Source organism: Peromyscus leucopus, chromosome 8b (genome assembly GCF_004664715.2).
Source record: "Peromyscus leucopus breed LL Stock chromosome 8b, UCI_PerLeu_2.1, whole genome shotgun sequence".
Taxonomy (NCBI): Eukaryota; Metazoa; Chordata; class Mammalia; order Rodentia; family Cricetidae; genus Peromyscus; species Peromyscus leucopus.
The window spans coordinates 2,532,500-2,557,269 of record NC_051086.1 but is presented as its reverse complement, the minus strand read 5'-3'; the positions used below and the strand labels follow the sequence as shown (position 1 = coordinate 2,557,269).

General features: G+C 43.4%; 1 protein-coding gene across 1 annotated transcript; it reads left to right on the top strand.

The window, feature by feature from the left end:
* The first annotated feature begins 14,631 nt into the window (after positions 1-14,631).
* On the top strand, positions 14,632-18,633 carry LOC114680767 (prostatic spermine-binding protein-like). Its single transcript, XM_028853924.2, has 3 exons — positions 14,632-14,698; positions 14,807-14,912; positions 18,131-18,633. Exons 1-3 carry the CDS (start codon positions 14,644-14,646, stop codon positions 18,585-18,587), a joined length of 618 nt encoding a protein of 205 aa, XP_028709757.2. The 5' UTR covers positions 14,632-14,643; the 3' UTR covers positions 18,588-18,633.
* The last annotated feature ends 6,137 nt before the right edge of the window (positions 18,634-24,770 follow it).

The window sequence follows — 24,770 nt, the reverse complement described above, 5'->3', positions numbered from 1 at the left end:
AGATAAAAATCACAAAAAGGCCAACGATAGCATCGGAAGAAGGCTTTATTGAGGACTTGCACTCAAACATATGATGACTCATGGGATACAGTCCGGGTCTACTCTCCCAGGAAGCCTCGATTGTCCTCCAAGTGGTTTGTGCAGGCAAAAGGCAATGCATGCACCATAACTTTAATCTTGGCAGGAGGACAGAGCATAGCACAGGGGGTCTACTCATGCTCAAAGTCTGCCTGCACTAAGGCTGACCTAAAGTACATACTGCTGGAACTTGGATGCTTGACCAGGAAGGTCAGGTAGCAGTCAAGCCAGGCACTCAGAGCACAAAGCTATAGGAAAGTCCCTTTGCAGACTTTGGAGGAAGCAGGAGGCATCAATGGTGCCAGTGTGTGATGCAGAGCCTGCCGGAAGCTTCCTCAATAAGGGTGGGAAACACAGCTGAGGACTGAGCCCTTCTGGTCCCCATCCCAGCCATCAGGGACACAGGTCCTGGTTTTCCTTGTGTCTTTCAAATTCTACCAGCATGTTAGCTTATACCTATAATCCTAGCACTCGGGAGACTGAGGCAAGAGGATTGTCTTGTGTACAATGCCAGCCTGAGCTATTGAGAACCCGACCAAAAACAAAATGGGTGTTAGGGAGATGGGCTCAGTCAGTAAAGTTCTTGCCTTGCATACACAAGGACCTGAGTTCAATCCTTAGAATCTGTGCTTAAAAACATAAAAACAAAACAAAACAAACAAACAAACAAATAAAAATAGACAAGGTAGCCTGCACTTGTAATCCCAGCTCTGGGAAGGCAGGAGAGGAGGATCCTGGCCAGCCTAGCTGAATTGGCAAGCTCCAGGCCAACGAGAAACAGTGTGAAAGAGCAAGATAGCTCCTAAGGCTGTCCTCTGGTTTCCACATGCCTGCATGAACACACACACACACACACACACACACACACACACACACACACACACACACACCAGTGACTTTGTGGCTAATGGAACTTATTTAATTTTGAGACAGTGTTTCATTTTGTAGCCCAATCTGGTCTTGAACATGTGGTAATCCTCCTGTTGCAGCCTTCGGAATACTGGGATTACAGGTATAAACCATCATTTTTTTTTTTTTTTGAGACAGGGTTTCTCTGTGCAGCTTTGTGCCTTTCCTGGATCTCACTCCATAGACCAGGCTGGCCTTGAACTTACAAAGATCTGCCTGCCTCTGCCTCCCGAGTGCTGGGATTAAAGGCGTGCGCCACCACTGCCGCCGCCGCCGCCACCGCCGCCACCACCACCACCACCACCACCGGCTAAACCATCACTTCTTGTTGAACTTTTACTTATTTGTTTATTATGAGATAGAGTCTTTTCTATCTCAGGCTGGCCTTGAACTTGCTATGCAGCAAAGGATGATCTCGAACTTCTGTTTCTCCTGCTTCCACCTTCCAAATGCTGGGATCACAGATGTTTATAACCAGATCTGATATATGCAGTGGTAGAAATTGAACCCAGGGCTTCTTGCATAGTAGGCAAGCGCTCTGCCAGCTGATTACAGCCCCAGCTCTTGGCTTTTCATAGACTTTTCTATTCCAACTCCCTTTCGCTCATTGCCAAAATGTCTTTTTCTGTTTTTCTAAACTTTTCTTTTTGTTATATGTTTACTAATTTATCTTTTTTTTTTTTTTTTTTTTTTTTTGACAGTGCCCTAACTGTCCTGGATCTCACTCTGTAGACCAGGTTGGACTGAGACTCACAGAGATCCGCCTGCCTCTGCCTCCTCAGTGCTGGATTAAAGGTGTGTACCACCATGCCCAGCTCTATTGTGTCTATTTTTATTTATGTGCACAGGTGTGCAGATATCCCGTGAAAGCAATGGGTAGAAGCAGGCAGAACCTGGAAGGGAGAGGTCTTCCTTTTGTTCCCTCTCCTTTTTTTAGTACTTTAAAGTTATACATATATATATATTTATCTATTGATGGATCAATTTGTATATGCATGTGTGTTTGTTTGGAAGTCAGAGGAAACATTTTGGGAACTGATTCTTTCTTCCCACCACATGAGTCCCGTGGATCAAAGTCGTTCAGGCTTGGCAGCAAGCAGCTCTATCTGCCCAGTCACTTGCTGGTCCTTCTCTCCAGTGTTTTGGGCACAACTCTGGGAAAATGAGTAAGAGAGTCCATATGAAAGAGACTAGCATCACCAACTGTTAGCAAGGACAGAGAGTGGAGAATTTACACTCTGGGGGGAACACCCCAGCTCCTGCCACTTTGAGAGCTGGTTGGCAGTTTCTTTCCTTCATGTACCCAGGCTGGCCTTGAAATTGCCATGTAGCTGAGGTTGACCAATAGCTTCTACCTCCAAAGGTGTGTGCCATCATGCCCTGCTGGCAGTTTGTTTGAAATGTTTTCACTTACATTATGAGGTATCAACTTCACTTTAAGATGAATAAAAGCTTCTGCCCCCAAGAGTTAACAGTCTTCAACAAATAGCCTAAATGTTCATCACTTGGCAAATTATTTAAAAACTGGGTTATAAAATAAAATAAAACAAAACATCCCCCCCCCCATCAAAAAAAAAAAAAAAACAACAAAAAAACCTACAGTCTACATATGCTGGTTAATCTCTACTGACATCTTAATGAAATCTAGTATCACCAGGGAGATGGGGGACAAGCCTCTGGAGATGATCTTCATCATGTTAATTGATGTGGGAAGGATTGCCATTCCCTGGGCATAGGTTTTCCAGTCTATATAACGGAGATAGGGCACTGAGAAGCAGCTTATATTCATAGCTCTCTGCTTCTTTATGTGGATGGGAATTGACTAGCTGATTCAAATACCTGATGCCTTGACTTCCTCACAATAGACTGTACCTTGATCTCTGAGTGACAATAAACCCTTCTTCCAAGTTGCTTTTGTCAGAATATTTTGTCACAGCAGCAGGAAAGGTAGGTAGGACACTACTGAGCTACAAAACACAGATGAATTTCAGAAATGCATTATCAAGTGAAGGAATCCAGATGCAAGAGTGCCTCCTGGTGACTCCTTTTACATGCATCTTAGAGGTGGCAAAACCAGTCAGCAGTCATAGAAAACAGGTTGGTGGTTGCTTGGAACTCAGGATGGGGGACATTGAATGCCTGGGGAAACTTTGGGAGGTAAACTTTCCACTTTTAATGGTAGCAGAGGATATGGGGGGGGCGGTGCAGATTTGCTAAACATTGTCTAACTTCACTGTCATCATAGCTGCTGTTTTTTGTTTGTTTGTTTGTTTGTTTTTGTTTTTGTCATCTTGACCCAGGGTCTCACTCTGTAGCTCAGGCTCCTCTTGAACTCAGACCCTCCCACTGTGGCCCACTGAGTGCTGGGATTACAGGTGTGCTCACCACACCTGACTCACACATGCTTTTTATTGCTGACAAGTTATAACCTCAATGAAGTTGATTAACTCTGAACAGGAAAATACAACTGAGTAATGAAGTCTAAAGAAGGGTAGGGCAATTAAGTCCTAGAGAGCTAGACAAAGCCACAAACCAAACATGAACAGCAGTGTGCAATAAGGCAGAAGACATCGCTCTGGAAAGGTCAGACAGATAAGAGCTCAAATACACGTAAAATAAAAATACCTCATTAAACATAAATGAGAAGTGTTGAGGAGGCTACTGTGCTCCGCATGGGATAGTGAAAAGCTCCAGCCCTGTGGAAGGTGGCACAGCACTGCAATGTATACTTTAAGATGGTTTAAATGATCTAGGCCTGGGACTTCACACCTGTAATTCCAGTATTTGGGAAGTTGAGGCAGAAGGATTGCCATGAGTTTTAGGTTAGCCTGGGCTACATAGTGACACTGTTTCAAAAAAAGAATAAACAAATAAAGTGAATTAAATAGAGGCTGGAGCTATGGCCTATTGGCTAAGAGCACTTGTTGCTCTTGCAGAGAACCAAGTCCAGTTCCCAGCACCCACATTCACAACCATTTGTAACTCCAGGGGATCTGATGGCCTAGTCTGACATCTAAGGGCACAATGCATGCACATATGTGTATGCAAAACACTCATACACATAAGATAAAAGTATATTTTAAGTTAACTAAATACAAAATAGGACGAGTTAAATAGTAAATTTTCTTTTTTTTAAATAATGAATTTACTGGCACGTTTACTACAATAAAAATATATTTGTTAAACTCTCACAATGTATAAATGGAATTGAAGACCTCAGAGTGACTAGGGAGCATGGACATAAAGTCTATGGGGAGTACAGACTCTTAGGTTTGGAGCCCTAGGAAACAGACCCTGCCCTAACACTCCTGAGCAGGATGGGAGTGGAATTGGGCAGGTTGAAGAGCCCCAGTCATACTCTGTAGAGTCAAATTTTTACTAAGCTCAGTCTTGCCATGGCTCTGTGCTTACCTCTGTCCTAGCTCACCCTCTAGGCCAGCGATTCTAGTCCTTGACTTAAAGAAATGTAAGGAAAGAGGTAAGGGGTTCTCGAGAAGGGGCCTGAGCTTGGCTTTTCCTTAGTGCGCAGCCGCATCTCTGACTTTGTACACTAGAGGGCAGAAACACTTCACATGGCCCAAAACATCCTAGGTGGTTGTTCCCAGGCCAAAGTCCCATGCTCTGTGAAATCTCCAATTCCCTGGACAAGTTCAAATTCAGATTCCCTCTCCCATATGGGGCCTCCCAGATGGGTTTGCAGGAGCCCGTCCTCCTAAAAGGGGGTGGCAAGAATGGATGGAGGGGTTTGGAATGTGGGGTTTCTTCAGGAGTAGCTTTAGACTTTGGGGAGCCCAATGTGATTTGACAACATGGGACCTGTTGCTGAGGGCTTTGTCAGAATGGTAGCACAGTGGCACTGGGGGTCATGCAGTGTGGTCATGTGGATAAAACCATCCCTGGCTCTTCTGAAGCCTTTTGATACTGTGGAAAAAGAGAATTCTCGAAAGTTCCCTTGTCTCAATCTGGGTCCTGGAGACCTCTTAAAATCATGTCTTTCCCTCAGAGCTTCTTTAAAGTCTTGCCGCCTCCCTGTGGCTCCTGGATCCTCAGGAGCCATGCTACTGTTGCTGACCTTGGATCTCCTTGCTAGTCTCTTCTGCAGAGCCCAGGATGAATTCTTACACTTGGTGTACAACCCTGATTTCCCACGTCCTGATCTGTCAGAGCTAGCTGACAAATTGACCAGGTAGCTGAGTGGAGGCATGCGGATACGCAGAAGACAGAACAAGAGTGGAAAGGACAGCCAGTCAATGCCGGACAGTGCCTGAGTTTATTTCACAGGCAGCTTACATATAAACTTGAAGGGCAAAAGTAGAATAATGCATAGCACAGGCATTCAACCATTGTCTACCCTGTCCTTGGGTCAAGGAGCAGGCCATTTCATTTTCTATCTTGATGTACCTCCCAGCTGGATGTCAGCAGCCTGAGGCCAGCAGCAGCAGCAGCCTGTGTCTAGATAGACAGTGTGTTCCTTTCCATGGGCTAATTGGGACTTTCTCACAGCCCTTCAAGGAGACTTTATGGGCTACTCAGGACTTTCTCACAGTCTTGGAGCAAGTAAGTCTGAACTCTATTGACTCAGAATAGACTTCAGATTCAAACTGGGAAACTGAGTCAGTTATGGGCTCCCACAATTCCTCCTTTTTTATTTATTTTAAGACTCCCAGATGACCATGCCTGTGTTAGGTGTTTCCTTACCACACTCCAATCTTACCTGTTATGGGAGCATGAATTCCATAATTCATGTCTTGTCTTAGGTTGAAAGGAGGCAAAGAAAACTTACCTGTCTTTGGTTATCATCCTCTGGTATCATAAATCAAGGGAATATGTGGAGTTTTACTACATGAAGTTCTGAGCCCAATTTTATAGCAAGTTTGTAATCAGCTTGGAAACCATAGGCAAACAAATTAATCCTATCAAGACACATATCCCAATAATTAAAATGTAACTTGAGAGTGAAGTAAATGATTAGCATGATGGAATAGGCTTTTTAAATTGTTGCAACATTTTTTCACCTGTTTTAGCCATATCAAAATCTAATTTAGCCTTTTTTATTTTTGTAATCTCTTGATGTAATTTAGCCAAATTTCAAGATTCATTACAATCATGCCAAATTCCTTTAATATGTGCCGTAACCCTTTCCCATCCAACATCATTTTCATTATATATAGAAGATGTAATATAAATCCATTCATCATTATCATAACATTTTAAAAGTATTCTAGTTTTAGGCTGTGGAGCTCATCTCCCTAAAATTGTGCCATCTCATATAAAGCATTCAATTTATGTTCCATTCTTATATCTATATCTTTTTGTGTTTTTAATGTCATAGAAACATTCTTAGATAACTGATTAACAAAACCCACTGTCTGAAAGGACTGAGACAAAGCCATCATAGTAGTAGCAAGCATGGTAACAAGGGCTGCAATTTCTGCTAAAACTAATCCAACAACATGCTCTTATCTATCTAAAGCTTTTTTAATCATTTGTAACCATTTATCATCAAATCATGGATCATTTATATATATTGTCTTTATTATAAAAGAAGGTTGTTTTAACATTATTATATGAGTATGAATGTCTATTTGAGAAATATAATTAGTCAAAATGCAATTAAAACATGATATAGTAAACATAGAACTATTTATAAAAACATTTACCTCTCCAACTAAAAGGACATAGGGCAATCTACATAAGCTAAAACAGTCTCAATCAAAAGACAAACAGGTTTTTTTGTTTTGTGTTTTTGTTTTTGTTTTTTGAGACAGGGTTTTTCTATATACTTTTGGTGCCTGTTCTGGATCTCACCCTATAGATCAGGCTGGCCTCAAACTCACAGAGATCCACCTGGCTCCGCCTCCCTAGTGCTAGGACTAAAGGCATGAACCACTGCTGCCTGGTGACAAATGGATTTTGATGAATTGGAATGTCCTGCCATTGTCCCCATGGCAGGAGCAAGTTTCCAACATAAGTTTGTGAAAACACTGTACTGGAATACCAAATTCCATCTGACAGTCCTTGGTCCCAAGATTCAGCTGTAGACATAGGATAAGAGTCATTATAATCATCTTGATTTCCAGACCAATCAAGAATATATTGCTGTGTCCCTGTGATGTTGTACTTTAAAGGAACAATGCCAGTACATCACCTCCATTACAAAGTTCTGTTAGACTCTCATAATTATTTTGTGCATAGAGGAAATCATTGAGGTGGTGAAATATTACTTACCTAATTACTTTGGGGAAGCAAAAACTTTGTATAATGGGTACATAGTTTATCATGCCCCATTATTTGTTTTGAAAACATCCTAAAAATCCCTCTAAAGAAATATTTCGTTTGCAAAACATAAATGAATTATTTCATCATATCCAAAATAACAAAAATTTTGAGCAATAAGGAATTCTTGAATGGCAGGTTAATCTAATAGCCGGGTACCATTGACTGAGACCACAGTCTCCCTTCCTTCCCAAATCACAGGATGTAACACAGGTGGATCAGGAACACAGGCCCAATAGGTCTCACTCTGGCACCTCTAGCTGTCCATCAGCAACATCAGGACCAGGATTTCTCTGTTCCATATATCACATTAAACACTCAGGCAATGAGTGTTTATTTTCTTCCTGTGAAAAAAACATAAACATGCCCTCTTCCCCATATTAAAACAGTGTTGAGCCTCTTCATTGATTTAAAAAAAAAACCAGCTACTGATATCAAATGTTTCACACTGATTCAGGTTTTTATATATTCATGCAAATATAAGTTTTTATTATGATATATGCATACCTATATATGCACGAAATGTTATACCTATACAATGTTCTAAAGTGCTGGAAAGAAACCACAAGAAAAAGGACTTTGATGGAAATTTGCATGTATTCTAAAAAGCAAGTGAAGTCAAAGACTAAAATTAAAAAAAATTGTTTATGTCTGGCTGATCCAAAAGGACATGGAAAAAGGCCTAGCCTAAAGGTACATGAAAATTACAGAAGGCCAAAGGAGATATAAACTATACTAACTTAAAAGGAAAACTATAAGATATGTGGGAGATTTAACCATATTAGGTTAATTCTGATTGGTTTTTAATTCCAAAAATAGTTGAAGATTCTGCCTTTTCAATATTTAGAATATATATTATATCCTGAAAAACTAAAGCATCAAAAATTAAAAAAAAGATTAAAAACTTTAAATAAATTTCAGAAGTTATTAGGGGATATTCAATGATTGCAATCTTTTTTTTATTTTATAATCTTTATTTTTTCCTTTTATTTTATTTTACAATACCATTCAGTTCTATATAACAATCCCTTGTTCTTCCCCTTCCTGCCCCCCTCCCCTGCCCCCCAGCCCACCACCCATTCCCACCTCCTCCAGGGCAAATCCTCCCCCGAGGACTGCGATCAACCTGGTAGACTCAGTCCAGGCAGGTCCAGTCCCCTCCTCCCAGATTGAACCAAGCGTCCCTGTATAAGTCCCAGGTTTCAAACAGCTAACTCATGCAATGAGCACAGGACCTGGTACCACTGCCTAGTTGCCTCCCAAACAGATCAAGCCAATCAACTGTCTCACCTATTCAGAGGGCCTAATCCAGCTGGGTGCCCCTCAGCCTTTGGTTCATAGCTCACGTGTTTTCATTTGTTTGGCTATTTGTCCCTGTGCTTTATCCAACCTTGGTTTCAACAATTCTTGCTCATATAAACTCTCCTCTTTCTCGCTAATTAGACTCCCGGCGCTCCACCTGGGGCCTAGCCATGGATGTCTGCATCCAGATTCCTCAGTCCTTGGATGGGGTTTCTGGCACAACTATTAGGGTGTTTGGCCATCCCATCACCAGAGTAGGTGAGTCCCGGCTGTCTCTCGACCATTGCCAGTAATCTTTTGTGGGGGTATCTTTGTGGATTTCTGTGGGCCTCTCTAGCACTTTGCTTCTTCCTTTTCTCATGTGGTCTTCATTTACCATGGTCTCCTATTCCTTGTTCTCCCTCTCTGTTGTTGATCCAGCTTGGATCTCCCGCTCTCTTTCCCTCGACCCTCGCCCTTCATTGCTCCCACTCATGTCCAGGTTGTTCATGTAGATCTCAGTCATTTCTCCGTCATTGGGCAATCCTCGTGTCTTTCTTGGGGTCCTGTTTTCCTGGTAGCCTCACTGGTGATGTGAGGACTGATGTCTAGAATATATAAGGAACTCAAGAAATTAGACATCAAAATGACCAACAGTACAATTAAGAAATGGGCTATAGAACTAAACAGAGAATTCTCAACAGAGGAAACTCAAATGGCTGAAAGATACTTAAGGAATTGCTCAACATCCCTAATCATCAGGGAAATGCAAATCAAAACAACTCTGAGATACCACCTTACGCCTGTCAGAATGGCTAAGATCAAAAACACTGAAGACACTTTATGCTGGAGAGGATGTGGAACTAGGGGAACTCTCCTCCACTGCTGGTGGGAATGCAAGCTTGTACAAAAACTTAGGAAATCAATATGGCGCTTTCTTAGAAAATTGGGAATCAATCTCCCCCAAGATCCAGCTATACCACTTTTGGGCATATACCCAAGGAATGCTCAATCATACCACAAGAGCACTTGCTCAGCTATGTTCATATCAGCATTGCTTGTAATAGCCAAAACCTGGAAACAACCTAGATGCCCTTCAACTGAAGAATGGATAAATAAATTGTGGCACATATACACAATGGAATACTACTCAGTAGAGAAAAACAATGACATCATGAGGTTTGCAGGCAAATGGATGGATCTAGAAAAAAATCATCCCGAGTGAGGAAACCCAGACTCAGAAAGACAAATATGGTATGTACTCACTCATAGGAGGATACTAGATGTGGAACAAGGATTGCAATCTTATTTAAAAATTATCTACTGATGATTTAGAACCTTTAAATGATATTTTAAAAGGAGATAATGATGCTAATTCTCCTAGACTATTAACTAAAAAAAAAGACAGGTTCTTTCACAGGTTGAAAATGCTATTCAGTGTCAACAAATACATTTCATTGATTAGGATCAACCTTGACAAACACATATCCTGGCCACTAGACTTACTCCTTCAGCAATATTATAACAAAACAGTCCTCCTTTATGGTTACATCTTCCTCTTTCATCAGTTAAAATGTTAAATACATATTAAGAACATGTAACATGTCTAATACAAAAGAGTCAAATTAAATCTAAAAAATATTTTGGCAAAGAGCCTGAGATTATTAATATGCCATTCACTCAACAACAAATTGATTGGCTATTTCAAAATAATGATTCTTGAGCAATTGTTTTTGTTCAAGTTTTAGGTCAAATTGATAATCATTTTCCTGCTGGTAAATTATTACACTTTGCATGGATAATTCTTTAAATTTTCCTAAAATAATATAGAAATTCCAATAAAAGATGCTGCTTTGATTTTTACTAATGGCTCATCTAATGGAAAATCAGCCTATGTAATCAATAAAAAAAAAAGGATATACAATCTAGACTACTACTGCTTCAACTCAAATATTAAAAAAAGAGGAATTGTGGGAGCCGGTGACTCAGTTTCCAAGTTTGAATCTGAAGTCTATTATGAGTCAATAGTGTTCTTCAGGCTTGCTTGCTCCAGGGCTGTGAGAAAGTCCTGATTAGCCCATGGGAAGGAACACACTGTCTAGTTAGACACAGGCTGCTGCTGGCCTCAGGCTGCTGACATCCAGCTGGGAGGTACATCAAGATAGAAAATGAAATGGCCTGCTCCTTGACCCAAGGACAGGATAGACAATGGTTGAATGCCTATGCTATGCACTGTTCTACTTCTGCCCTTCAAGTTTATATATAAGCTGCCTGTGAAATAAACTCAGGCACTGTCCGGCATTGACTGGCCATCCCCTTGACTCTGTTCTGTCTTCTTCATTGTCTCCACAATTCGCAGGCCTCCACACGGCTACCTGGTCAACTCTGGAGGTGAGGAACTGGCTCTGAGCTCTCTCTTAATGCCTTCCATTTTGTCTCCCTTTCTTCAGAGACACAAGGCAATCAGATGTTATGAGCAGGGTGGAAATCCAGGACATCATCAGGGGTGAGGAGGGTTAAGGCTCCTGGGCTTCCTTAGCATGTCCTGGCTGTGCCCACCTCCTGTGGCTTATCTACTTAGCAGATTCACTGATTTTCCTCACCCATGCCTCTTGCTCTTCACTTTGGTCTGAGCTAACCCACTCAGGGCGGAATGCCCAGGCTTGGGAAGGGCTGCAACCCCTCATCAGTGAGGGACATGGGGAGGGACTTGGGGATCAGTAGTGATCATAGAAGCTGGAAGGTCTCTCTTCCTGTTAAGTCTGGTGGCCTTAGGGCTTCTTGGTAGTGACAGAAACTGCTCATGTGAGCTGAGAGCTTTGCAGACCCCAGGCATGCAGACCCCTTCTTTGGACCTTTGCTCTGCTCCAGAAGGCCAACCAGTCTCTTGGGACAGGCCAGATTTTGACTGTCCTCATCAGTGTCCACCTCTAGGGCTCTGCCTTTTTCCTACAGCACCCTAAGGATTTTGGGATTTTGGGTTACTATTGCCAAGTTTGGCAAATACAAGCACAGCCCCCAGGTTAATCAAATTGCAGACAAACAATGAACACTCTTGAAAGGTATCTTGGCATGTACAGTGTTTAGCATATCCTTATTCTTTAAAATCTGAATATTGGGGTACTGAGGAGATAGTTCAGTGAGTAAACATGCTTGTTGGGCAGTGTACGGCCTCAAGTTTGCATTCCCGGCACCCACATAATTCTAGCCCAAATACAAAGCGTCAGGTTCAGTGACCCTGCCTCAAAAAACAAGGTTGGGGAGCTGGTGAGAAGGCCCCACGAGTAAGAGCACTTCCTCCACAACCCCGAGGACCTGAGTTGGGACACCCAGCACTCAGGTTAAAAAAATTCCTGAATGGCTATGAGTGTCTATACCCTCACCATGGGACATGGTAGGCAAACAGACAGACAGATATCAAGAGCCCTTTGGCCAGCCGGCCAGCCCAGGGGAAAAACTGGAAGGCCAGTAAGAGACATGTCACCAGGCACTAAGGTAGACAGAGATAAAAGAAGAAACTCTGTGTCCTGTTCTGACCTCTGCATAGTGACATGCATATGTAGCATGCATGTGCTCCCACACATGCTCGAACACATGCATGCATGCACACACTTCAGTAATGACAACAGAAGCATATTTAATTTTGTGCTATGTCTACAGGGTCTCACTATGTAACCCAGGCTAGCCTTCAGCCTGGATTGTTCCATCTCCGCCTCACAACTGCTGGAGATTACAGGCAGGCAACACCACGCTCAGCTATAGTTATACTTTAAAAACGAAATGTTTAGAGCCTGGTTTGTGGTGCAATCCTGTAATCCCAGGAGGTTGGCACAGGAGGATCACAAATCCAGACCAATCTGCCTACAGAGTCACTTCAAGGTCAACTTGGACAACTTAGTGGAAATCTTGTCTCAAAATATAAAGTAAAAAGTGGGTTGAGCCTGGCATGGAGGCTCATGCCCATAATGTTAGCCCTCAGGAGGCTGAGGCAGGAAGGTTTCCACCATGAAGAAGTTCAAGGCCAATCTGTTTAATCTCAATCTGTGAGATCCTGTTTAAAAAACAAGTAGGTACATAGATAGGTAGGTAGGTAGGTAGGTAGGTAGGTAGATAGATAGATAGATAGATAGATAGATAGATAGATAGACTGAAAGACAGACTGAAAGACAATGAAAGACAGATTGAAAGACAGACAGACAGACAGACAACCTATGTCAGGCTCTATTCAACTCTCTGAACTTCAAAATAAGTAGTTCATGGCCTGGAGTGGTTCTGCAGGTAAGGGTCTTGCTGCCAAGCTTGGCAGTCTGAGGTTGGTCCCTGAGCTTACCCAATGGAAAGAGAGAACTGACTTAACAAACTGTTCTCTGACCTCTGCAAGCATGCCATGGCACAAGGTACCCCCATTCAATAAACAATGTGCAACAAGTAAAAAATTGGTAAATGCTTGGGTTATACTTCCACAAAAAATATTATGCATTGGTTATCTAAAACTCAAATTGAATTGGATATCCTTTCTACATTTCCTTGGAGGCTGGCCAATTTGGGATGCAGTTTAGCAAGTCAGAACAACAAACCTGGGCTTAAGAATAGTCTAGAAGACGTGGAGAGGGGACTTCTCCTCTTTGCTTAGTACAACAGCTGCCAGGGACCTCCAACTCCCCTGGACAACACCAGTAGAGTAGGTTCTGTCTTGCTGGTCACAGAGAACGCCCACTAATGTCAAGGTCCATCTCTGGTCAATTTGCCTGAGCAGAGGGGTCTCAATGTGGCTGCTGCCTCCTCGGGGTGAAAGGGGAAGAGGCCCCAGATGGGAAACGGTGAGCTGGACAGACCCTGCAAAAGATTCAAGCTAGGATGAGTGCTAGGGTAGAGTTGGCCACCTCGATACAACTGTCCACCTGGACCAGACTTCCTGGGAACTAGAGGATAGGCATGTGTCCCAGAGGGGTGGAGGCAGAAAGAATCTGTGGGTCCCAAGGAGAGGTTGATACACCAGGGTTATACCACTTGGTACCTCCTTTTCTTGGGTTATAAAATGGGCACTGTAGTGAGGCCAGCCTCAGGGCTGCCTGGAGGACTGAGGGCTATGTTGAGAACTCTGTCTGCTCAGTTGGTGGGAGCTGCTATGAGCAGTGTCTGGAAGGGATATGCATGACACAGGTGTTTTAAGTGAAAACTCTGAAAAGATCTCAGGTAACAAGCCATAAAAGGATGGGAGGTGGGACCTATGTGGCACATTCTGCCAGTACAGACCTGGACACTTTTTCCCTGACAAGCCATGAGCAGGATGCATCTGATTTCCCCTCACACATGCTCAGGACTCTGCACATCTCGTGTACTGGGGACAATCTTATTTCTTGACTGTAGGAACCTGCTTGGTCTGGATTTATAGAAATCAACAGTGTGACCACATTCTCCCTCTTTCAGTTCTGAAACCTTTGTGCCCTGGTGGGATTCAACAGAATTGCAGAGGACAGCATGGACTGTGAGGTTCATTTGTTCAAAAACAGAGATGAGGAACACAAATAGAGTCCCAGGATGTTCCGGAAATATACACATATTCTTGCAGGAAACCCTGCGAAGGGCGGGACTGTGGAGGTCCCACAGGTACTATAGTTAAGTGGTGTCAGGGTATAAAGGAACCACCCAAGGGGCTCAGACCACACAGCACAGGTAAGGCAGGAGGTGGAGCAGGAGAGGCCAGAGGGGAAACAGAGGATGTGTTGAGCCAGATAGAGACTGAACCATAAGGGACAGACGTAGGGGTTTGCAATGTGGGGTTTCTCCTGGAGTAGCTTTAGACTTTGGGGAGCCCAGTGTGATATGACATCATGGGATCTCTTGCTAAGAGCTGAGTTGGAATGGAAGCACCGTGACATTGGGGGGTTGCAGTGTGGGCATGTGGGTGAAACCCTTCCAGGGCCCTTCTGAAGCCTTCAGAGACTGTGAAAAAAGATGGTTCCCAAATGTTCCCTTGTCTCAATCTGGGGTGTTGTAATCCCAAATCTGGTTTCTATTCCTCAGAGCCTTTTTGAAAGTCTTGTCATCTCCCTGTGGTTCTAAGCACCACACTTGTGCCCCAAACCCTCAGGAGCCATGCTGCTGTTGCTGACCTTGGCTCTCCTTGCTGGTGCCACCTGCAGAGCCCAGAGTGAGTACCTGAGCCTCCTTTGTGGCCTTCACCTCCTGTGTCCTCTCTTGGCATAAGGGTCTCGAGTGTGAGAGTGGCCCTGAGTGTTTTCTGCCTCACTTTCCCCAGATATACAGGGCAATAATATCGGCACCTATTTCTACATTGTTGATGAAGGGAAGGGGGAAATCAAGTCCATTCGGATCTTCTATACAGGGGCCAGACTCCTCAAGGGGTGAGTAGTTTTCATCCTCCTTGGCTTCCTGTAGTACTCCCCAGCTGTGCCTGCTCCTGTGGCTTGTCTAGAACCCTCACCTGAGCTAGCCCACTCAGAGCTGGAATGCCCAGGCTCGGGTAGGACTAGACAATCCTCAGGGAGGCAGGTGGAGAGGTACCTCCGACTTTGTGATTCAGAAAGGATCATAGAGGCTGAAGGGTCCCTCCTCCACATAGTTCTGGTGGTCCTAGTGCTCCTTGGCAGTCACAGGAACTGCTTACATGGTCTGAGAAACGTCCCTGCCTTCACAGGATATGAAATGATGTGAGGTTCACTCTCTTATTCTGGACTTTTGCTCTGCTCTAGGAAAGTCAACCATTCCCTAGGGACAGGCCAGAGCTTGACTGTCCTCACCAGCTTCTTCTTCATGAGGTCTGCTGTGCACCTAGAGTGCCTGAAATGCCTTGTGCTACTGTTGCCAAGCTTGTTAAATGCAAGCACAGTCCCCAAGGTTAATAGAATTTCAGTTGTATAGATGGAAGTTTCTTGGGTCTGCTCGAGATATGCAGGAGCCAATTTTATAATAATCATTCAGAGGCTGAACATTAATTACAAACTGTTTGGTCTATGGCTAATGTTTATTGCTAGATACTATTAAATCTTAAATCAATCTATTTCTGTTCATCTATGTATAGCCTTGAATCTGGTGTCTTTACTGTGTTCTGGTAATTCTTGGTCCCTTGGCGGCTTGGAGCATCTCCCCTCACTTTCTTCTCCCTGTATCTCAGCTTGGATTTCCTGCCTGGCTATAACCTGTCTTACCACAGGCTGAAGCAGTCTCTTTATTAACCAATGGTAGCAACCCATATTCACAGCATACGGAAAGACATCCCACAGCACAGATGATCAATGACTATCCTTTTACTATGTGTCCTGTGTAATATTGAGGTCATCTTAATCCTTTAAACATTCGAGGTTGGGAGACAGGGAGAAGGCTGAGGAGAAAAACTGTTTGCTGTTCAAGTACGAGGCCTAAAGTTTGGGTCCCCAGGACCTGTGTGAAAGCTGAGAACTGCAGCACAAGTCTGTAAACCTCAAGCTGTGGGAGCAGAGACAGGGAGATCCTGATGACTTGGCTGGCCAGAATCTTACCCAAAATGCAATTCCAGGGTCACTTGGAGACTCTGCCCAGGAAAAATAAGGTGGCATACCTGGGAAAATGGCAGAGAAAGTAAGAAAGAACATTTGCTCTGCAAACACAAAGACCTGAGTTGCATCCCCACAACCCATGTAAAAGGAAGGAGTAGCCTGGCAAGATGGAGGGGGACTGTGAGTTAAGCACTGGGGCAGCAACAGGAACATCTCAGGAGCTCTTGGGCAGCCAGTCTAGCTGCAACACTGACCTTGCGTTCAGTGAGAGAGTTTGTCTCCAAGCAATAAGACAGATATCCAGAGAGCAAGATAGTCATTTCCCTGTAAGCCACTGCATGCTCAAAACATGCATCCCAGACAGACAGACAGACAGACACACACACACCACCACCACCACACACCACACCATCACCACACTACACACACCACCAGACAACACATACCACCACAACCCACACACCACCACTACACACACCCCACCACAACCCACACACCACCACTTCACACACACCACCACCACAACACACACACACACACACACACACACACACACACACACACACACACACACACGGGCAGTGATCCGGGAATGTTTCCAACACCTAACTTTGACCTCCACAACACAGGTAAACAGACATGTATACATGGCCTACACAAACAATTCAGAACAGACTACATGGGTTATTCTTCCCCTACCACTTTTGTGCTATTGGAGGTTGAAATCAAGACATACCACTGTGTTTTGTCTTAGCCATTAATTTTATGAGACTGGGTTTCATTTGGATCCCAGGCTGGTTTTAAGCTTAGAATCCTCTATCCACATTCTCACAACTGCTGGAGAGTCTATGGCTATGTTTTTAATGCAATATTGGAGGCTGGCCTGGTGGTACAATCCTATAATCTCAGTGACCCAGGATGCTGATGCTAGAGAATATCAAATGTGAGGCCAAATTGTGCTACAGAGCCCATCAGGGTCAACCTGGACAACTTAGTAAACCCTGTCTCATAATAGAAAGCAGACAGAGGGTTGGAGGCCAGCTAGGATGATCATGATAATAATGTCATAACTCAGGAGGCTGAGGCAGGAGGATTTCCACCATGAAAGAAGTTCAAGGAAATCCTGGCCACAGAGTGTGATCCTGTTTCAAATCAAGAAAAAAGAAAGAAAGATTGGATAGAGGAAAGGTACTATAGTTTAGTGGCTTGCCTAGTACATGTGTGACCCTATGTTCGGTCTCCAGGACCACTAAAGAAGTTAAAGCTGGCAAGATGGCTCTGGCAGATACAGGTGCTTGCTGGCCAATCTGAACTGAGTTTGAACCATGGAACCCACACAGTGGAAGGAGAAAACAACATCCCAATGGTTCTTCTCTCACCTCCACGAAGGCCTTGGCACATGTGAGCCTGCATGGAGACACACATACACACACACACACAAAATAAATAATAAATCAATGTCAGAAATAGGCAAATAAACCATGCAACACAAAATCTGCTTACAAAGGAAATTACTCATGATTTTCTGAATTTCTAGTTGAATTGGATATCCTTCCTGAGTGTTACCTGTGGTGTGATTTGGTATGTATTTTATATTGCAAGAGAAGGAAGTTCACATTAGCAATAATTTAGAAAACTTCTTTGCTCTGTAGACAGCTCCCAGGGCTCTCCTGTTCCCTCCTGCCAACACTAGGAGAGATGACCCTGTCTCCCTGGTCTCTGCCTGTAAGGTCTGCTGACCTGAGCAGAGGGGTCTCATTGTGGCTGTTGACTCATTTGGGTCAGACAGAGGAGGAGGCTCCCGATGGGAAACTGTGACTTGGGCAGACCTGCAAAGCATTCAGGCTCAGAATGTCCTGCAGTGGTAGATCTAGCCTCCCAGGCACAGATGCATGACCTGAGCCAGACCCTATGTGGACCAGTGAGAAGGGATGTGTCTGGAAGAGGCAGAAGGAGGAAGGACTCAGGCTGCCATATCAGAGCTGGGCACCTCTGGAGACTGAACTGTAAACCAGGATCCAGGATAGGGCACAGTTTTGAGTAAGAACAAGAATACTTGAGGTTGTACTGACTTGATTTCTCTCCAGCATCCAGCTGCAGTTTCAAAATCAATGGAGTGATATCCAAGGAGGCCGATCAAGCCGTTTTGAAGAGTTTCTGATGAATGATGACGAGTATGTAATAAAGGTTCTTGGTAGTGTGGGACTCTGCATGAACTCTCTGACATTTATTACCAACAAGGGGACTGAGTTTTCCTTTGGTAAAAAAAAAGGACGTCCAATTGCAGAGAGTGGAGGTCCAGACCAGCATCTACAGACTATCAATGGTGTATACTCACACATCTGCCTCCAAGGGATAGGCTTTAAATGGACCGATAACATACTGAGGCGTCCTGGAGAACCAGTGCCCACCTCTGGCACTGCCAAAGGGAAGGAAGATAGCAAAGACAAAAAAAAGGAAGAACAACAAGAAGAAGAAGATGATGATGATGATGTCGATGATGTTCATAACAATTTTGAGGAGTGGAAAGATGAGAAAAAGTAGTAGTGAGCTCAGATCTCAGTCGCATATCCCCACATCGTATGACCCCTTCTCAGCAAAACTCACCCACCTGGAGGAACCAGTGTCCCAGGTGACCCTGGGCTGGAGGAGGCAAAGCCCAAAAGACCCTGTTTCTCTGTGTCCAATAAACTCCGTGCATCCATATGAGCCTGAGTGGTCCTTGTCACCAGATGGGATGGGTTTGAGGTCCCCCAGAGCCTCCTGTACCTCCCCACTTTTTGGACCTGCACCCTTGCACTGCGTCAGGGTTCACACAGAAAGACCCTAGGTCAACTCAGCAGGCCTGAGGGCCCCAGAATGAGGCCAGCATCCAGCCACTGCCTGTCTCAAAGCACCTCGGGGCCTGCAGGAAAGCTCAATGTGTGTTGACCAAGCTGGCGGGGCCTGGCTTTGCAGTGGTCCCCTGTAACTGTATTTGAGCAGGTGCCATTGTCTCCTGTTCCTCTCCAGACCTCCCGATCTCCAGCCACCTCTTCCCTTTCCTTGTCCTGTCCTGGGCACTATCCTCCCTCACAAAGCTAGGCTGCCTGTGTAAGTAGTAAGTTGTTACCACTCATTTTCATATGTGGTTCTCTCAGAGTTCATCAGTTTCAGACCAGCAGGAGGTACTGAGCCCCTCTCTCCCTAGCCCGGAGCAGGAGAGTTCCAGGCTGTCTGCTCTGTGACTGTACCCAGGGCCATTTAAGGGTCCATATCAGCCCCAAATTATTCATCAGATAAGGCTCTGTGTCCTAAACCAGTAGGACAGGGAATTGGGGATGGGCCAAGTCCTCGCCTATGGGAGAAGAGGACAGGAGTTTCCCAAGATTGGAGGACTTTAAGAACCATTGTCCTTACAGGCAGGACAAAGGCCTTGTGGCTGGGTTGGTGCCCCAGTCTCCCCACTGAAAGACTTGCCTGACTACAGAAGATGACCTGCTCAGGTTCATATCCCCCATTATTAGGAGTCTTTGCTAGGGTCACCCTCATACACTCCAGGGAGTTTCCACTGCACTAGGTTTCCATATTCCATATTCCATAGACTCCCCCTCCCAATTCCAGTCGTCTCTCTGTGTACTCTCTCCCTCCACCCACCCCTGGCTTGACCCTCCTCTCTTCATCCCCACAAGCCCCAGTCCACCTGCAAAGTCTATTCTATTTCCCCCTCCCAGGGAGATCCACGAGTCCCCCTGAGTCCTTATTGTAACTTAGCCTCTCTGTGTCTGTGGATTTTGCCATGGGTATCCTTTACTTTATAGCTAATATCTACTTATAATTGAGTGTATACCATGTTTTTCTTTCTGGTTCTGGGTTACCTCATTCAGGATGATTTTTTTCTAGTTCCATCCATATGCCTGCGAATTTCATGATGTCTTTTTTTTTTTTTATTTTGAACTGCTGAGTACAACTCCATTGTGTAATGTGCCACATTTTCTTTATCCATTCTTTGGTTGAGGCACATCTAGGTTGTTTCCAATGTCTGGATGTTATTAATAAAGCCACAATGAACATAGCTGAGCAAGTGTCCTTGCGGTAGGATGGAGTGTCCTCTGGGTATATGCCCAGGAGTGGCAGAGCTGGGTCTTGAGGTAGATAGATTCCCAATTTTCTGAGAAACCACCTTATTGATTTCCACAGTGGCTGTGAAGATTGTACTCTTGCCAGCAATGACAAAGTATTCCCCTTGCTCTACATCCTCTCCAGCATGTGCAGTCACTTGTAATTTTGATTTTAGTGATTCTAACAGATATAAGATGGAATAACAAAGTAATTTTGATCTGCATTTCTGTGATAGATTATAATGCTGAACAATTCTTCAAGTTTTTTTTAGCCATTTATGAACCCCTTGGAGGGAGAGGAAGGATTGTAGAAGCCAGAGGGTGTTAGGACACCAGGAGAACACAGCCCACAGAATTAACTAAGAGCTCCCAGAGACTGAAGGGACAGTCACAGATCCTGTATGGGTCTGAGCTAGGTCCTCTTTATGTATATTCTTCTTTAATTTAGTTTTTGTTTTTTTGTTTTTTGTTTTTTGGTTTTTCAAAACCAGGAACTCACTCTGTAGCCCTGTAGCACAGGCTGGCCTCAAACTCACAGAGATTCGCCTGTCTTCGCCTCCTGAGTGCTGGGATTAAATGTGTGTGCCACCACCACCCAGCCTGCTTCTTGGTGTTCTTGTGGGACTCCTAACAGTGGGAGTGGGGATGTCTCTGGCTCTTTTGCCTGCTCTTGGGACCCTTTTCCTCCTACTGGGTTGCCTTGTTCAGCCTTGATATGAGGGTTTGTTCCTAGTCTTGTTGTAAGTTGCTGTGCTGTATTCCATTGATATCCCTGGGAGGTCAGCTCTTTTCTGAAGGGAAACAGAGGAGTGATTCTGGGACAGAGGGGTGGTGGTAGGTGATACAGAGGGGAGCGGAGAGAGGGGAAACTGCCAGGATGTAATGTAGCTGGTGTTTTCTCCTTTCCACCTGGGCCTGCATACACTCAGACCCAAATAAACACACAGAGGCTTATATTAATTAAAACTGTTTGGCCATTGGCTCAGGCTAACTACTGACTAGCTCTTACACTTAAACTCAGCCCATTTCTGTTAATCTATATGTCACCACCTGTTTTGAGCCTTTACTTGTATGCCATTACATGCTGCTCCCTGGGCTGCATATTGGCGTCTCCTGAATCAGCCTTCCTCTTCCCAGAATTCTCCTTGTCTGCTTTTCTTGACTATAATTCCTGTCTGGCTACTGGCCAATCAGCATTTTATTAAACCAGTGTACAAAAGCATTATCCCACAGCAATCTAATATATAAGAGAAGAAGGTTTTTAAAATTTGACAATATGTATATAGATGATCTTACTTCCTTAAACTGTACCATGTAGCTTGTTGGTAATGGTGCATGCCTTTAATTCTAGCACTCAGGAGGCAGACAGGTGTATTCTGTGAGTTTGAGGTCAGCCTGGTCTACAGAATGAGTTCCAGCACAACCAGACCTACACAGAGAAACCCTGTCTCAAGAAGAACTAAAAAAATAGAACCATTTATATAATTTGGAGCCAATGTTTGTTTACAGAAATGAAATAATTATAGTGTAAATGAGATAAAAGTTCTTAGCACGAGACATGTAAAATATGTTTTTAAAAATTAAAAATGAATTTTATTTTTTTATTTTTATTTTTTTTAAATTTTATTTATTTTATTTTACAATACCATTCAGTTCTACATATCAGCCACGGGTTCCCCTATTCTCCCCCCTCCCACACCCTCCCCTTACCCCCAGTTCACCCCCCATTCCCACCTCCTTCAGGGCAAATCCTCCCCCGAGGACTGTGATCAACCTGGTAGACTCAGTCCAGGCAGGTCCAGTCCCTTCCTCCCAGACTGAGCCAAGCGTCCCTGCATAAGCTCCAGGTTTCAAACAGCCAACTCATGCAATGAGCACAGGACTTGGTTCCACTGCCTAGTTGCCTCCCAAACTGATCAAGTCAATCAACTGTCTCACCTATTCAGAGGGCCTGATCCAGCTGGGGGCCCCTCAGCCTTTGGTTCATAGTTCATGTGTTTCCATTCATTTGGCTATTTTTTTTCAATTATTGAGTAAAACCGAAATTTATTATAAGGCACAGTCGTCCTAGGCACCTCCTTGCTATATATATAGCCTCCATGGTTCTATGGGTTGTGGTCTGATTGTTCTTTATTTTATATCTAGAATCCACCTATGAGTGAGTATATACCATAACTGTCTTTCTGGGTTTGGGTTACCTCACTCAGGATGATTTTTTCTAGTTACATCCATTTGCCTGCAAATTTCATGCTTTTATTGTTTTTCTCTGCTGAGTAGTACTCCATTGTGTATATGTACCACAATTTTTTCATCCATTCTTCCGTTGACGGGCATCTAGGTTGTTTCCAGGTTCTGGCTATTACAAATAGTGCTGCTATGAACATAGCTGAGCATGTATCCTTATGGTATGAATCAGCATTCCTTGGGTATATGCCCAAGAGTGGGATGGCTGGGTCTTGAGGTAGTTCGATTCCTAATTTTCTGAGAAACGGCCATACTGATTTCCACAGTGGTTGTACAAGTTTACATTCCCACCAAAAGTGGAGGAGTGTTCCCTTTGCTCCACATCTTCTCCAACATTGACTGTCATTGCTGTTTTTGATTGTAGCCCTTCTGACACGTGTAAGGTGGTATCTCAGAGTCGTTTTGATTTGCATTTCTCTGATGATTAAGGATGTTGAGCATTTCTTTAAATGTCTTTCAGCCATTTGTAGTTCTTGTTTTGTGAATTCTCTGTTTAGCTCTTTAGCCCATTTTTTAATTGGACTGTTCAGTATTTTGATGTCTAGTTTCTTGAGTTCTTTATATACTGTGGAGATCAATCCTCTGTCAGATGTGGGGTTGGTGAAGATCTTTTCCCATTCTGTTGGCTGTCTTTTTGTCTTATTGACTGTGTCTTTTGCCCTGCAAAAGCTTCTCAGTTTCGAGAGGTCCCATTTATTAATTGTTGTGCTCAGGGTCTGTGCTGTTGGTGTTTTATTTAGGAAATGGTCTCCGGTGCCAATGCTTTCAAGAGTGCTTCCTACTTTCTTTTCTATTAAGTTTAGTGTAACTGGATTTATGTTCAGGTCTTTGATCCACTTGGACTTGAGTTTTGTGCATGGTGACAGATATGGATCTATTTGTAATCTTTTACATATTGACATCCAGTTATGCCAGCACCATTTGTTGAAGATACTTTCTTTTTTCCTTTGTATAGTTTTGGCTCCTTTGTCAAAACCCAAGTGTTCATATGTGCATGGATTAGTGTCAGGCTCTTTAATTCGATTCCATTGGTCCGTATGTCGGTTTTTATACCAGTACCAAGCTGTTTTTATTACTATAGCTCTATAGTAGAGTTTGAGGTCAGGGATGGCGATGCCTCCAAGGGTTGCTTTATCGTATAGGATTCTTTTAGCTATCCTGGGTCTTTTTCTTTCCATATGAAGTTGAGTATTTTTCTTTCCAAGTCTGTGAAGAATTGTGTTGGGATTTTGATGGGGATTGCATTGAATCTGTAGATTGCTTTTGGTAGGATTGTCATTTTTACTATGTTAATCCTACCTATCCATGAGCATGGGAGATCCTTCCATTTTCTGATATCTTCTTCAATTTCTTTCTTTAGAGACTTAAAGTTCTTATTATACAGGTCCTTTACTTGTTTAGTTAGTGTTATCCCAAGGTATTTTATATTATTTGTGGCTATTGTAAAGGGTGATGTTTCACTGACTTCTTTCTCAGCCCTTTTATCATTTGTGTATAGGAGGGCTACTGATTTTTTTGAGTTGATCTTGTATCCTGACACTTTACTGAAGGAGTTTATCAGCTGTAGGAGTTCCCTGGTAGAGTTTTGGGGGTCACTTGTGCATACTATCATATCATCTGCAAATAGTGAAAGTTTGACTTCTTCCTTGCCAATTTGTATCCCTTTGATCTCCTTTTGTTGTCTTATTGCTCTAGCTAGAACTTCTAGTACTATATTGAATAAATATGGGGAAAGTGGACAGCCTTGTCTTGTTCCTGAATTTATTGGTATCGCTTTGAGTTTCTCTCCGTTTAATTTGATGTTTGTTGTTGATTTGCTATAAATTGCTTTTGTTATGTTTAGAAATGTTCCTTGTATTCCTGATCTTTCTAAGACCTTTATCATGAAGGGGTGTTGGATTTTGTTAAATGCTTTTTCTGCATCTAAGGAGATGATCATGTGGATTTTTTCTTTCAGTTTGTTTATATGGTGTATTACATTGATTGATTTTTCTATGTTGAACCATCCTTGCATCCCTGGGATGAATCCTACTTGGTCGTGATGGATAATTGTTTTGATGTATTCTTGGATTCGGTTTGCCAATGTTTTGTTGAGTATTTTTGCATCAATGTTCATGAGGGAGATTGGTCTGTAGTTCTATTTCTTTGTTGCATCTTTGTGTGGTTTGGGTATCAGGGTCATTGTAGCCTCATAAAAAGAGTTTGGTAGTGTTCCTTCTGTTTCTATTGTGTGGAACACTTTGAAGAGTATTGGTATTAGTTCTTCTTTGAAAGTCTGGTAGAATTCTGCACTGAAACCATCTGGTCCTGGGCTTTTTTTGGTTGGGAGATTTTGGATGACAGTTTCTATTTCTTTAGGGGTTATTGGTCTATTTAAATGGTT